This window comes from Anabas testudineus, chromosome 18 (genome assembly GCF_900324465.2).
Source record: "Anabas testudineus chromosome 18, fAnaTes1.2, whole genome shotgun sequence".
NCBI classification, from domain to species: domain Eukaryota; kingdom Metazoa; phylum Chordata; class Actinopteri; order Anabantiformes; family Anabantidae; genus Anabas; species Anabas testudineus.
Window position 1 is genome coordinate 11,562,681 of NC_046627.1, and position 15,624 is coordinate 11,578,304.

General features: G+C 36.4%; 2 protein-coding genes across 2 annotated transcripts in view; both read left to right on the forward strand.

The window, feature by feature from the left end:
• The first annotated feature begins 1,811 nt into the window (after positions 1 to 1,811).
• Positions 1,812 to 15,624, forward strand: part of LOC113168332 (trichohyalin-like) — a 287,283-nt gene continuing 273,470 nt past the window's right edge. The window contains exons 1-15 of the mRNA XM_033326581.1: positions 1,812 to 1,900; positions 2,823 to 2,925; positions 3,211 to 3,552; positions 3,781 to 4,074; positions 4,174 to 4,296; positions 4,413 to 4,561; positions 4,701 to 4,805; positions 4,912 to 4,953; positions 5,076 to 5,165; positions 5,343 to 5,414; positions 5,608 to 5,703; positions 5,784 to 5,888; positions 12,205 to 12,249; positions 13,404 to 13,490; positions 13,795 to 13,899. Coding sequence (XP_033182472.1) covers positions 2,829 to 2,925; positions 3,211 to 3,552; positions 3,781 to 4,074; positions 4,174 to 4,296; positions 4,413 to 4,561; positions 4,701 to 4,805; positions 4,912 to 4,953; positions 5,076 to 5,165; positions 5,343 to 5,414; positions 5,608 to 5,703; positions 5,784 to 5,888; positions 12,205 to 12,249; positions 13,404 to 13,490; positions 13,795 to 13,899 — 1,752 coding nt within the window. The 5' untranslated portion in view covers positions 1,812 to 1,900; positions 2,823 to 2,828. The remainder of the gene's footprint in view (positions 1,901 to 2,822; positions 2,926 to 3,210; positions 3,553 to 3,780; positions 4,075 to 4,173; positions 4,297 to 4,412; positions 4,562 to 4,700; positions 4,806 to 4,911; positions 4,954 to 5,075; positions 5,166 to 5,342; positions 5,415 to 5,607; positions 5,704 to 5,783; positions 5,889 to 12,204; positions 12,250 to 13,403; positions 13,491 to 13,794; positions 13,900 to 15,624) is intronic.
• Positions 8,188 to 15,624, forward strand: part of LOC117153029 (butyrophilin subfamily 1 member A1-like) — a 55,554-nt gene continuing 48,117 nt past the window's right edge. The window contains exons 1-3 of the mRNA XM_033326613.1: positions 8,188 to 8,309; positions 9,065 to 9,146; positions 9,449 to 9,790. Of these exons, the coding sequence (XP_033182504.1) occupies positions 8,301 to 8,309; positions 9,065 to 9,146; positions 9,449 to 9,790 (433 nt within the window). The 5' untranslated portion in view covers positions 8,188 to 8,300. The remainder of the gene's footprint in view (positions 8,310 to 9,064; positions 9,147 to 9,448; positions 9,791 to 15,624) is intronic.

Sequence of the window (15,624 nt, forward strand, 5' to 3'; positions counted from 1 at the left end):
CTCACCATGTTTTTTGGACTGGACGTATGCAGTCAACAGAATGAAAAGAAGTGTCACTGGAGAGAAAAATAAAGAAAACTTTGTATCAAACAAACTGACATTCATATTAAAGAACCAATAAAACAAATGGAGCTCAGGACTCACGCTGTGTGAAGACGAGCGCTGTAACCTCCATGTCGTCTTCGTGCTGTCTGAGCATTAGGCTGAAGCAAAGCTCAAGTTTGATGTAGATGAGAACTTCCTGTTGCTGTGCTGCATAGTTCTGATGTTGAATAGTTCATGTCAGACTCACTGTGGCTTCAACCGAGAGCTATAAATGAACCCTTTTGCTTATTATGTGGCTAAGAAAGTGAGCGATAGCACGTAGCACAGACATACTGACGACAGCAACTTGTGATCAAGGTTGATATTTAAAGAAATGGTTAGTCAGAGCTGAATGCTGATTAACCATTTCTTTAAATGAACCCTAAATAACCAGAGTGTACTGGGATAGTATATATGTTAAGTGTGATCTCTTATTGTGAGCATAGCACATGCAGCAGAAGAGTAAGTTGAGGATGAAGGCAGGTTTTCTGTGTCTAATGTGTGATCATATAAAGTCCCACCTTTGTGCACTCTGAACAAAAATTGCAGTCTGACAAAAAGCACTGTTCAATATACTCATATCCTTGAGTCAGAGTGTATTATCTGCTCAAATATAATCAGTTTTAAACTCTTTGTCATGGTTTTGCCCCAACTTCCTGCTACACCGATCAATATCTTGCCTTATTGTTGTCTTTTTTTTCCCTGTTGACACCTTTGCAGAATTGGTTTCTTCCAATGAATCTATTCCTTGGACCTTACATACACTGCAACTACTTTATTTAATAGGTCATATTACTCTGTCTCTATGAAATATTTTCTTTGCTGCTATGCCAACCTTCCAGCCTGCCTTGATGCCCTGCCTCTGCCTGGCTGTAGCATGGTTCTGTAAGTCTGTTTATTTATGGATTCAGAAACTGAGAACTGGATTGTAGACTTTTGACTTAGATGTGCAGGCACTAGATTGTGGAGTACTGTATCAAGAAAGGAAAAAGAGTGGATTTGGACTTTGTTGGAGAGTTGATTTGTGGTAGTTACTAGCTGTAACCCCCATTGTATTATATCTTTTGGAGTGTGGAGTTCCACCTAGTGGAGGTTAGCTCACTGGGAGCCACCATCTTGTCAATCTCCACCAACTCTCATGACCACAAAACATGTGCTCACAACCTGCGCCCAGCTACCTACTTCTGCCAGTATCCACCCAGATCACCTGCCTTCAATGAACACATACACTATCAAGAATAAAAACATTTTCTATTAAGCTGTGGTGTCAGCCTCCTCTCTGGGTCAGTTACTCAAAACATAACTGTGAGTCATACAAAAGCAGTGACTATCCATGACTGAAAATGCTGCCCTCTGCAATAAAATTCCAGGTCTGACATTTGCCTTAACAACCTTTGTTCTTAGTTTTTATGTGTAACTGAGAGATTTTATTACAGTGTGTTTTATAACTGGTTACCTGGTGACTGAGCCCAAAGTTCAACAGTCAAATTGATACTCACCAACAAGTCAAGTCAAGTTTCAGTGATTTAATTATAATGTGCTTTTTAAAAAATGTATTCCGTTTTACCCTAATAAATTTATATGTATTTATATTCATATTTTTTTCTGTTTAACCTAAATGACTGTGTATTAGTGTAGTTACTAAGGATTGACGTTTGCGATGCGATGACACATGGCTACAGAGACATTACCTCACTGAAAGTCAATGAAGGAGTTAATAAAAGGTCCAAAGGCTCCACTTAACTCTGTGAATTAATGTTTTGCAGACCTAGGACCTCAGCAGGAAAAGGTGACTGCGACACTCAACACTCAACTGGTAAGTTGAAAAGTTTCATAATTTTCAAACTTTTGGCTAAATTTGGGTCAGTATGTTGAGTCGTGATCAGTCTAGTTTAAGGTGGAACATATTTGAATTTTGATTCTGTGACACTGTCCTCTTCATGATCTTTGTTTAAGTAGAAAAACTGCATTCAGAAACAACACGTATTTCAAAATGAGGTCAATTTGAATTGCTCTGTCTCAAATTCTATAAACTTTATATATACATTTTGTCTTTTCTTTTGTATTTTTAATAATGGGCATTTTAACAGTATATGTGATGGTTAAAATACAGAAGTTGTTACTTTACAGTGAGTCATTAATTTATCATAGCATTTAGTAATGTACTGGAGACATTGGTGTTGTGCACTAAAATATCATACAAATAATAATTTGCTTTATAATATAGCTTAAATTAATTGTAGGGCATGTTTAAATGTGAAATGTTAGTATGATCTTCATGGGATGATTCACAGATATACACAAGAAAACAACACCATTGGTCAAAAGTTAAATTTAAAAATCACAACACTGGTTTAGACTAAAGAGTTGCTGCCACAGAGGTGGGAATTAAGAATCAGTGAATGAGGTTGTTTAAATCAAAGAGTTGAATAAGATGACTTACTTAGTAAAACACAGATGGTAAAATGTATTTATATATCAGTTATTGTTTTATTTTTGCAGCACATATACCAAAAGTCTAAATGTAATGATCAGCTCATACATATTGATTTACTACATACATTGTAGAAAATATGGATATGAACAATCTATAAGCATGTAACCCTGGTGCCTATAGTAAAAATATAAAACTCATCATCATAGTAAATACTGTCTATTACCACATTGTACATTAAAACTATTTAAGCTCTTTTTCCTGTAACTTTCTGCTGTTTTAACTGCTTTCCATTCATTCTCAGGGCTCCATGATGCTTTCACACTCAAACAGAAAGCCTCTTATATCTTGTCTTGGCGCCATCAGAGTTTTGGTTTTCCACCTCAGCCTGACACAAGTTTGTAGAGGTGAGTCATGGTATAATCTTTAAGGGTAGTACTGTGGTGGGACCACGAGAGCCATCATAAATCTTACATTAAACATCAAAAATAAGCATAATAATTTGTGTAAATAAAGTAGGATTTTAATTTGATATAAATTCTGCTACTACCAACATGAACATTGAAAATTGCACACTGCATTTAGTGCTCCTGAAAGTAAACATATAAAAGTTGCAGATTTTGTTTATTAAAATCTTATTTAAAGTCTTATTTGAGAGGATAGAGGCTCATGACTTTACTTTGGTTTTCCAGGTCAATCTCACCTGATTGGTCCATCTCAGCCAATAGTGGCAGAACTCGGTGATGACATAATTTTGCCATGTCAGCTGAATCCCGCGGAGGATGCAGCTGGGATGACGCTGGAGTGGACGAGACCTGATCTGAACCCCAGGTTTGTCCACGTGTGGCGCTCTGGTCAGGTTCTTGATGGTAAAACGCATAAATCCTTTGAGGGGAGAACATCGCTTTTCATTAACGAGCTGAAAGATGGAAACATTTCACTGAAACTCTCCAATGTGAAACTCTCTGATCATGGAACATACAGATGTTTTATTCCAGCTCAAGACAAGCAAATGTTTGTTGAACTAGTTACAGGTAAGTGCATAAATAACATGTTCCTGTGCATGTTTAGGGTGATTTTTTAGCTTAGTCTATAGATTTTAAGCAGGTGTATGTCTATCGCACCATTCTTACACAAACCAATTTAAAATTCCGAATTTAAAGCTTGTTTCACAGATCGCGATCTTTCAGGATATTTAATGTATTTTTCTAATCTGGTTACATGAGCTTTTACTTCCACTAACAAAAATGTATTTTCATCAGTATCAGGAGCTGTTTCCTCACCGCTCCTTACATTAGTGGGGCTTGATCAAGCCACCAGTGGAGTGGTTTTACAGTGTGAGTCTAAAGGCTGGTATCCAGAGCCTGAGCTGTTGTGGCTGGACGCTGAGGGAAAGATCCTCTCTGCTGGACCTACAGAGACAGTCAGAGGTCCTGATGACCTCTATACTGTCAGCAGCAGACTGACTGTGGAGAAGAGACACAGCAACAACATCACCTGTAGAGTCCAACAGAAGAAGAGCAACCAAATCAGAGAGACGCAGATACATGTTCCAGGTAAACATGAGTTTTATCATGTGTAACATGATTGTTAATTAAGTTTCAAACTGTTTATTTCTGAATTTATATAAATTACATTTCATTTTCTCATTTCAGATGATTTCTTTAACATCCAGTCCAGTTTCTGTGCAGTCACAGTTGGTTTAACTGTTACTTTGGCTGTTTGCATCTTGTTCATTTCCCTACTTGTCTTCTTTATGTGGAAGAAAAACATGATGAGTAAGTCACAAATTAATTATATCGTATTCCCTTTCATTTCTGATTTGTAAAATAATAGACATAAATATTTGACATGGTGTGATTACCTGCCTTTTTAAAAAAAAAAACAAAAACAGAGCCCAAGAGACGTCAATGGGATGAAAGTGATAAAGGAGAAAAGCAGAGCCTCACTAAAATTAAAAACAAAGACCAGGTTTTCACTGAAGAAGAACGAGAGAAAGAGCAGCTGATGACACGAGAAAAAATTACAGTTAAGACCAAGCATGTGAGTAAGGAATCACCAGAGAAATTAAACAACATTTAAGCCATTTGTATGTCAGTAAATATGTTAAGCACAGTCAATCCAACACCAGCTCCACATGAGACCTACACTAAAACCAAATTACATTTTTCTGGTCTTCCAGATTCAACAGAAACAAACTGAGCTGCAGCAGCTCCAGGAAAAGATTCAGTCAACACAGCAGAACCTGCAGACTTTGAATGAAAAGCTGGAGAACAAGAAAAAAGAGGTTTTTTATAAATAATATTATTATTAAATATAAATGTTGTTATGATCACATGCATAATTTGATCTGGTTATCATGTCGCTCTTTATCTTGCTCTCCTCCTTCACAGCTTGAAAAGCCCACATCACTCTTATCTAACTGGTTTTCTTCAGTAAGTGTTCATGGTACAACTAGGGAAACATAATCTGAGTACATTTGTGATATAAAATAAATCATAATCTAAGCAAACAACAAAACAAAGCGAGTGTGTGATTGGCATATTTCTAACATCAGAGCCAGAAGGCAGAAGCTGAGAGAGAAGTGGAGATGCTGAAAAAGGAGCTGGAGACCACAGAGACAGAGTTAAAGACTAAAATTAATGAGGTTTGTATTTGTATTTCACAATAAGATATTTATATAATTTATATTATGTTATGATTTTCTCTGTTTATGTATATTACAACAGTTTAAATTAGGGAAGAAAAACAATTAGACACACCTGAACATGCATAAATAAAACAACTCCTCCCTCGCATTTATTCATTTTTGCTTTCCTCCCAGTCTGAAGACAAACAAGCTGAGATCCAGCAGCTCGAGGTAGAAATTCAGAGGATGGAGACCAACAACACTGAGGTTTATCTTAACTTCAGACTCTATTGAGATTTCTAGTGTATGAAGGAATTTCAAGATACAAAATACTGTAGTCTGAGCTACTTCTAAGGAACAGAATTAGCAAATAAATTGCTTGAGTTGAGTTGAGATTCACAAATAAAATTCACAACAACTCAAACTGTCACATCTGCTGAGAAATGCCTTTGTCTGACAGATGAAAAATGTTCAACAATCAGCTGACAAGCGCAGTGAATGTACACAAAACCAACTGAAGACGGAGAATGAGGAGCTCATCCAGATCAAGCGACATGTAAACACACACATTGAAGTCATTGACCTTAATAAGAGAACAGGTGTTTCATAATCTCTTTGTCTTCTCTCTGCTCTCAGGTGAATCAACTAATGGCTGAAGTTCAGAAGCTCAATGAGGAGAAACAGAGGAGTGAGGATCAGAGACAGCAGCTGGAAAAGGAGCTGGAGACCAAGAAACAAGAGGTTCATAATTTACTGAGACTGAGCTAGCTTCATCTTCATCATTTTTTTTTTTTTTTGAGTTTAACATATGAAATTACTATTGTGTCTTAACAACAGGTAAAAAAATGATAACTATAACCCACATTTCACAACAAAGTTCGCTTAAAATCTTTTAAAAAAAGTCATCAGCAGAGAAAGTGAAGTAAATAAATCAAACTTTTAAAATCTGCTCAGGGTAAATTGATTTATGTATGTGTGTGTGTTATCTCCTCCTCAGCTACAGGAAATCAAACGTAGGCTACCTGACTCTCACCAGACAGAAAACACCAGCTCAAACTGTCCGAGCTCAGTCAACAAAAATCCTTCTGAAAGACCTGAACAACAAGGTAATGTTGTTTTTTGTGTTGATAAACAGTGAATTAATTTAACAGTATATACAAGTGCAATACAAATAGGTTTTTCAAAGACTTACACAGCAACAGCCCAAATGAACCAATCTGAAATTGACATCAAACCATGTTCTCTAGTTTTCATGTAAAAGGCAAACCCTCATTTATAGACACATTGAATTTAACACATGTTAGTGTCTGTTTGAGTCATTATTTTTTTTCTGCCCAATCTGCATCCTTCAGGAACAAACAGTGGGAGTCCGGAACCGAAGTGTTAAATGTTTTTACCAGTTTATGTTGATGATCTCTTTTTATCTGTATTATCTGTATTCATAGTTTAATAAACTCTCATACAATTAGGTCCACAATTAATGGAACAGCATTTGTCTTCTGTACATTGTGTCGTATTGATTTTGAAATGAAATACTCGGGATGTGAGTCTTTTAGTTTCACTTGAAGGAGTTTAACAAAACTTACATTTCACATCTTAAGGCATTTTACAGTGTTTAAGGTTTAAAAGCTTAAGAATTATAACAGATATATATATAGAAAACCCAACAGCCCCATTTGAGCAGCACTCGGCGACAATGTAGAGGAAGAAACCTCCAGCAGAACCAGGCATTAACGTGAACTCTTTTATTTTGTTGCCGCAACGACTGTGGAATGTAACCTTCAAGTCATTAAAGGCATTAAACTAATTTAAAATGTAGCATACATTGTATTATATTAATATTTTTTACTTACTAACCAAACTCATGTAGCTAGTAGGAGCATCACCAGTTCACCTAACGTCAGACTTCTGCTGCCCTTGTCAGTGCTGGAAAAATCACATTCGCCATGACAGTAATTCCAATAATTATTATATACATGATACATACATACTGTGGAGGGCAACATTCACACTGCGAAACAACTAGTTGAATCTTGCAGATTAATTTGTTCCAGTATTTCCTCATCTGTTCCTTTCACATTTGATCAATTCACATGTAAAACAAAACGAAAAAATTAAAAACTATGCAGTAAATTCATTGTAAGCACAGTTGCAGACACTGGTTAACACAGATGTACCTCACAATACTGTAGCTGCAGAGAGGCAAGAACACAAATATATGAGTAATAGATGCTCTTTAATAATTAGTGCTGCTGTTCTAATTGTTACTATTATGTTGTGTAGATCTATTGGTGTTTATTAGTTATTGTGTAGAAGCAAAATGGTGGGGGAACATGTTAGGTGTACTTCTAGGGAAAGGTTTGGAGGGGAAAACACGGGAAGAAGAGGTAAAAACTGCAGTGACACCTGCTGTTACTGTCTTGGTGGTTCAAAAATAAAACGAGTTGCTCACTCTGAGGCTCAGCACATTGAAGTACGATATTTAACCTGTCTTGTTGTACCGGGAGAGAGAGAGCCATGGAGCGAGCGGTGCTGGAAGGCAGCCTGCTTCTGGATGGGCTGATTTGGGGGAAATCAATGCGGGAGGACGACAGGAGCTCCAGGTGATCACTGTAATCACTGGAGAGACGCTTTGGAACAGCAGCACTTATTATTAAAGAGCATATTTGACTCCTGTGTAATATGTTGCCACCACAACACAGCGTGAAGTAGATCACCTTCTCTCAAGATCACTCTAAAGCTTATATGTAAACAGTTTTTATTTATTTCCTTGTTGTACTGACAACAGTCAAACTAAGCCACTTAGTCCTGATCTAGTCCAGCTGCTCATACCAGGAGAGAGATGCTGCTTCTTCCTCAGACAAAGTGGTGGTAGTCTGTCTTTACTTTCTGGTATCAGACAACAGATGATGAGACATATTAAACAACATCTCTTTAAATGTATCATGCAATGTGTCGTGTTGTGTGTTGAATGTTGACGCTAATCACTGACCATGTGCTGTATGTAGAGAAAGTGGTTGTTACCAGGGGGAGGAGACGTATACAGGTGTTATCAGGCAGGCTGAACCAGGTTGTCACTTGTTGTAGGACAAGTTCAGCTGCATCAGTCATTTACACTCTTTGCTTCTGTAGTCTGTTAATAATCTACACACCATGCAGCAGGTACGTCTTCCTCTTAATATAATTGTATATTTTACGCCTTTAGTTTATTTTTGAAAAGCTTATTTTAAAGCATATTATCACCTTAACACAGAATAGGCTAAAAATCTTCCAGTGTTTAGCCTCTAACTACAGATCATAATAGACTAAAATGTAAAAACTGTAAATAAAGCTGTATATGTTTCATGGATAAAATATCGAGTGACTTTTTAGATTTAGTTTTGCCAGAATACTGTATATGTTTTAGGCCATGATAAAGAATGAGGAAGTATGACAATGATTCTTCATACCTGTCAGATTGATGCTGAATTATGTAGCTGGTTTTAAAAGGTTAGATCACACATCATGTGAAATAAAATTTGTGTCACATCAAAACTGCAAATTACCTATAGATACATTTTTCCAACTGCCACAGCACTTCATGTAGCTGCACTGGTGAAAGTGAAAGTAACAAGTTGCCGGTTAGAATCAGTCGTTTACAGACTTTTGCACTTGTAGTCTGTAAATCATTTACACATCATTCAACAGGTATGTTGTACAAAGCTGCAAGTAACCTATATATACATTTCATGTTACGTGAATGTGGTGTCACAGCTGTGGCTCAATAATGTATAATGTGTATATCTCATGTAGCTTGAAGGAATGAGAAAATATATTTTATTCCATTTTCAGAAACATCATTTTCATTCATGTCATTCATTTATTTTACATAAAAAAAATTTTCTCTCTGTTTTTCTTTCTGTTAAATATCTCATAAGATGAATAGATTGTCCATGGGACCACAGCTCAGAACCACCAGTGTTCTGGTTGTTCATCTTCTCCTAATGCACTGTAACAGAGGTAACTTGTTCAAATACATGGCAATAAATGTTATGTTACTTGACTAATACCTTTGGATTATCTTACAAACATCTGAATTTCCTAACAATAGGCTTTGTATTATTGCTCCTGCGCAGATACAAGTTGATCTAAATTATGATACAGTGTTAAACAGAATTCAACTTTCATTGGTTGTAACCACGTCTCTAACTGGCTAAAGCACGATTCTGTATCTGTGTGGAACTTCCTCTATGTGGTTCTTATATGTTGTACGTACCTAAGTTCTTACAGCAGGAATTGAAACTCAGATCATTTACTTTCAGGTCAGTCTAAGTTAATTGGTCCATCTCAGCCAATAGTGGCAACAGTTGGTGATGACATCATTTTACCATGTCACCTTGAACCTGCTGTGGACGTTGCTGCCAAGACGCTGGAGTGGACGAGGTCTGACCTGGACCCCCGATTTGTCTTTGTGTGGCGTGCTGCTCAGGACGTCTTAAATATAAAAAATCCAGCCTACATAGGAAGATCATCTTTGTTCACTGATGAACTGAAACAAGGAAACATTTCACTGAAACTCACCAAAGTAAAACCTGCTGATCAGGGAAGATACAGATGCTACATCCCAGACAACAATGAAGACTCTCTTGTTGAACTGGTTGTTGGTAGGTAGATGTATATACATACTTCATGTGAACACAGTATTGTTTGGTTTTGCTTTTAGTACTTCTCCATCTCCTCAAATGGACTTATATGATCAGTCCATCAAATACTGCAGTGCAACAGTGAAATGCGTGAATACTTTGACTTAAAGCAAAAAGGAGCCTGATGGCTTGATATAGCAAATAGAAAATTTTAAATACACTTAACATTACAAATACATAAATAAATGATAATGTAGCATATATAGTGGCAAGAAAAGTAAACTATTGAATTGGCTGTCATTCACAACCAATGATGATCTTTTATGTCTTTATTAACACAACCATTAAACATACACAGTGCTAGCAGAAAAAGTAAGTGAAACTATTTTTCAATAACAGGTTAAACCACCTTTGGTAGCTGTGACGTCGACTTTCATAGTGTTCAGGAGGAATTTTGTACCATTGTTTGTTACAGCTAGACAGATAAACCTGACCGTATCTGTAAGATACTATGATAAATTTAAACAGAATACATTTTCTTCTCCACAATGGCAAACTGACCTGGTCCAGAAGCAGCAAAACAACCCCAATGATGCTACCTTCACTGCACTTTATGGTCATGATGTTTCCATAATAAATAAATGCATTGCGGAGAGAGAAGCCGTTCTGTGAGGTCCAAACTGCATTCACTAAACACAAAAAAGATAATTATTGGTTGTATTTTATCAGTTTGGAAATATTGTTTTTTTTGTGACATTGTTGAAGATCAGATCACGTTGTGGCCAAATCTATGCAGAAAACCAAGAACCTATTAGCAACTGGACTTTGTTTACGTAGGTTGAAATGCTTCTCTACTTATTCAACATTCAGATAATTTCACCTTGATGACTGAGAATCTTCAACAATGTATGAACAGGAAACTACTGATTTTTTTCTTAACACTGTATACTGTAGACTTTCAAGTTATACGTTTCTAATTGTATTTTAATTTATCTCTGCCTCAGGTGCTGCTACTTCACCTGTCACTAGTTTAGCAGGGATAGATGGAAAAAAGCATGGAGTGATTTTAAAGTGTGAGTCTAAAGGCTGGTCTCCAGAGCCTGAGCTGTTGTGGCTGGACGCTGAGGGAAAGATCCTCTCTGCTGGACCTACAGAGACAGTCAGAGGTCCTGATGACCTCTATACTGTCAGCAGCAGACTGACTGTGGAGAAGAGACACAGCAACAACATCATCTGTAGAGTCCAACAGAGAAACATCAACCAGATCAGAGACACACAGATACATGTTCCAGGTAAACACAAGTTTTTACTTGTACAACAAGCTAATTGTTTTAGTTTCTGTAATATAAGTTTGATTTTATTTCAATTTGAGATTGTTATCTTTTCCTCATTTCAGATAATTTCTTTAACTTCCAGTCTGGTTCCTCTGCTGCCACAGTTGCTGTCTCTGTTTGTTTGGCTGTTTGCCTCCTGTTTATTCTTTTACTTGTCTTCTTTTTATGGAAGATGAAAATTAAAACGAGTAAGTCATAAAATAATTCCAGTATTTGACAATGTCAAGTATTTCTGATTGAAGTTTAATGGGATTAGTTGCAGTCGAAAGAATGAATGATCTCGATGCATTTTCTTTTTTTTTTTATTTTATATGTTGATGTGCTGAGGACAAATGTAGTGCCATGTCCCTTTTTATTTCAAATTATATATTTTTTAGACATAACTTTTCAAAGTGTAATGAAAATTGGTAACTAGATTACCTTTACATTTCAATCTTTACACAGAGTCCAAGATTTGTCAGAGGAAGAAAAGTGTTGGAGGAGAAAAGAAGAACCAGAAGACCGAAGAAGGGAAAGAAAGAGAGCAGCTCATGATAAATAAAACAGAGCAAATGGAGGTTAGCAACAAGGGAAACACTAAAATGAAGCTTAAACATAAGTAAAGAAGAAGCAGGTTCTTTTCAAAGACAGGTTTTAATCATCCTTTTTAAAATGAATGAGGGGCGAAAACATTAGAACCACCTCTTCATATAATTCACTCCAGTACGACTCCAGCACCAACTATGAGCTCAGTAATAAACATATAGTTTAATTATCACCTTTCAGACAGTTTCAACAAAAACCTTTTTGGATCATATTAGATTTTACAGTTGTTCCTAATAAAGTGAGTTTATGTTGAGAAGTTAAATTATTACACAGAGCTGATCATCATCATTAATTCTAAAATACAGTGATGATAAAACATGTTCCTCATATTGTTTCAGATTTTCTTTTTATTCCCAGTTTGACTCTGAAGTCCAGCAGTTAAATGCTGACGTTCATCTTTCTGCTTTAACTTTAACTTAAACTATTAAGATTTCTAGTCTGTGAAGGACTCAGTAAATCTACAAAATGGTTCTTTAATTAAAGAACATGTCTCTCTTTATTTCTGTCTTTAATCAGTTGGGAACAAGTGGAGCTGCTCCAGCTGGGTCCTCCACCTCTGTGGTAAGTGATGATGGTAAAATCAAATGCAGAAACGTAGTGGTTTCGTGAAAATAGAAAACAGATGTTCAGTAAAAACAAAACTTCCACACATTGAACTGTGCAGCACTGAACAACAGATTTAGATGAACTGACTAGTAGAATTATTCCCTTTGAATTTTCTTCTCTCAACAATGATTTGTTTCAAATTTTAAATATCAAGATAGGTCTCAGGAACAAGTAAAAATCAGATCCAGAACCACAGAAGTCCACTAAATGTGTAACAACCACTGTGAATCAGTTTGCAGAAAGGAACATAGTATGTGTTCATACTCTACATTAACATGTGCAGTATTTTGTGAAAGTATTAGTTTTGTAGAAGAATCTAAACTTTGATCCTCATACATGGATGTAGTTTGTAGAACACAGACAACATGTTGTGTAAATGTCACAAGCACAACGAGGAAGGAACTAAAGACGGCTGCATAAACAAGCAGGAGGATCCAAAAACTATCATATATGCAATTCTGAAGTAATTAGTTAATGAGACTGGGAGACGGGAGAGGTCTCCTCAGCAGAGACAACGGACTGACAGGGAGGCCGGGGAGTGGAGTGGCTTTTGAAGTGATGGGGTGGAGCTAACCAGATGAGGGAACCAAATGAGGGTTGATATGCTGTGATGAGATGGAGCCAGGAACATGCAGGAGGAGGGTAGTATCTGAAAAAGAAAGGGGACCATAAATTAAAGTGCATACACAGAGGAGATGTGCAAAAACTATGACACAAAAAAGTAATGTCAGGTATTTGTTTTGAAATAAAAACCTGTAATATGCACATAAAGAGTATTCATACTTCCCTGAGAAGGAGAACCTGTTGTTTTAAAAGATTACAAATTACTTAGCTCAGTGGGAATTTATCTGAAGAACTTCCATGTTCAAAGTGTATAAAGTGGAAATAATAAAAGAGCAGGTCTCGAATAAAAGTAAAGACTGTGAAGAAAAGTCTCTGACGAGTGAATTTGAATTATTAAAAGAGATCTGCAAAATAAATAGCTTTAGTTTAGCAATTTAAGATTTAAACTAAATGACTTTATTTCTGTCCCAATTTACAGATACGTTCAGATTATTTGTCAAACTTACATACAACATCTAACATCTGCTGTAAAATGTCTTTGACAGCTGAAGAACCACCAACAGTCAACTAAGAAGAAGCTGAATGAGACAGAAAATGAACTGAAGAAGAAGAACGAGGAGCTAAAGAGACAAGTAAACATGGAGACCAGATTCTGATCTACTGGACAACATTGGTGGAGAACTGGATTAATAGTTATACCAGACATTAAATACATAGTTTGAACATGACATCATCTGTTATCACACTGATAATCAAGTCAGTGGATTCAGTGGTCATTAACACATTTTCCACCACATCAGTGACTTTAGTTCAGAATCAGGAGAAATCAGATGATGAAGGAGCTTCATGTTCAAAGTGTTATTGTTAGTTTGAAGTCATTGACCTTAATAAGAGAACAGGTCTCTCATCTTCTCTTTGTCTTCTCTCTGCTCTCAGGTGAATCAACTAATGACTGAAGTTCAGAAGCTCAAAGAGGAGAAACAGAGGAGTGAGGATCAGAGACAGCAGCTGGAAAAGGAGCTGGAGACCAAGAATCAAGAGGTTCATGATTTACTGAGAGTCAGTTTAATTCCATTGTCTTTCTTTAGTTTTAAAACCCAACTTAGCTTTTTAGTAGATTTACCAACAGCTTGAACAACATTCACAGCAGACAGAAACCAAAAAGAAAAAAGTGAAAATCATTAACTTTCCTATTTAAAGTCATGATCAAAGAAATCAAATCAGAACAAATTCCCATTATCTCCTCGCTCTGTTATCTCCATCTTTGTTTATTAATTTCTTTCCAACCTTGACCTTTCTCTCATCAACTGTTGAGTCACTATATTTGCCGCATGTGATTCACAGAAACAATTTGCTAGGTGAAGTCATGAGGGATGACTTAACTCACATTCAATTGGCCAATGCGTTCTCGCGTCCACTAAATAAATACCGTAAAGATCCGGAGCGCGGTTCGCCTGTTAGTGACCGCTGCTATAGGCTATTTTAATTTTTATTGAACACAACATCAGTATATTTTATATGAATGTTTCTGACAGACACAAAAACATATTTATAGGTAAAATATGGTAATTAACATTTAACATACTTTTTTTTTTTTTGAAAATCCCAAACCAAACTATTTCAAATATGTCCAAAAATGGTACTTGACTGTAAGACAAAGTCTTCAAATATTAAAATATATTTACATTATGGATTCCCAATAAGTTCATGTCAAATGCAAGATAATTGTTTAATATCTTATATGTACTAAGAAAGCGGTAAAATATGTGGTAGTTTTTGTAACTCATCTCTCATTTAGCATTTGTTAATTTATGAAAAAGAAAATGAAATAAATACATAAAAAAACAGAAAGATCAGGTGAGTTCAGTCAGTGAGAAGCTGGAAGATACTAATTAACTTTGTCTTCTATCACTCCCCCTCATCTGAGATGGTATCTTCCAGCTTCTGATTGGCTGTTTGTTTTTTTGATGGAGAAATCTGACATGAGGTGTTGTTACACCTGCTCTAATTTAAACACACAATGTGTAAAGTACAAACCTAGAAGCTGAGAATGTATTGCTTTGTTGATTAATCCAAATATTGTGATTTTTGTGTTAGAGCTGATCATCTGTAGCTGTTGTGGAGCAACAGCTACAGATGAAAGAAATTGTCTCTCTTCATTTCCGTCTTTCCTCAGTTGGGAACAAGTGGAGCTGCTCCAGCTGGGTCCTCCAACACTGTGGTAAGTGATGAGGGAAAAATCAACCGTTTTCCTGAAAATAGAAAACAGTGTAACGTTTACTATCAAATATTAGAAAACTATATAACTTGTATCGGTTTTAACTTTGTTTAGTCAGGTTAGATACTCTTATCAAAAGCAACTGACGAGGTACAAGACAAAGGTAAAACTGACACTGAGAGTCGAGCTTGTGTCTGAATCCAGGTTCATGTTTATGTGGATCTGGATCTGTGGTGGGAACAGTGGAAGAAGCTGCTGCTGATGGAGGCTCAGATGAAATACCTGGATGTAGTGAAGGAGCTGGATCAGCTGTCAGTGTCACATGGTTGTAGCTTCAACACCTCCTGATAAAGTCCATCCTAAACAGTGAGGAACAGAATCCTCTGGTTCAGGACCAGGTTTTCTCTCCCAGTGACAGCAGTGAAGTCCTGACTCTTCAGCTGCTCACAGCTCACTGCAGACAAAGAAACTAAACTAAGGAGAAGGTGTCATCTTAAAAATAATTAATTTAAACTAAAACAATAAATATTTGAGTAGACATTACAGTT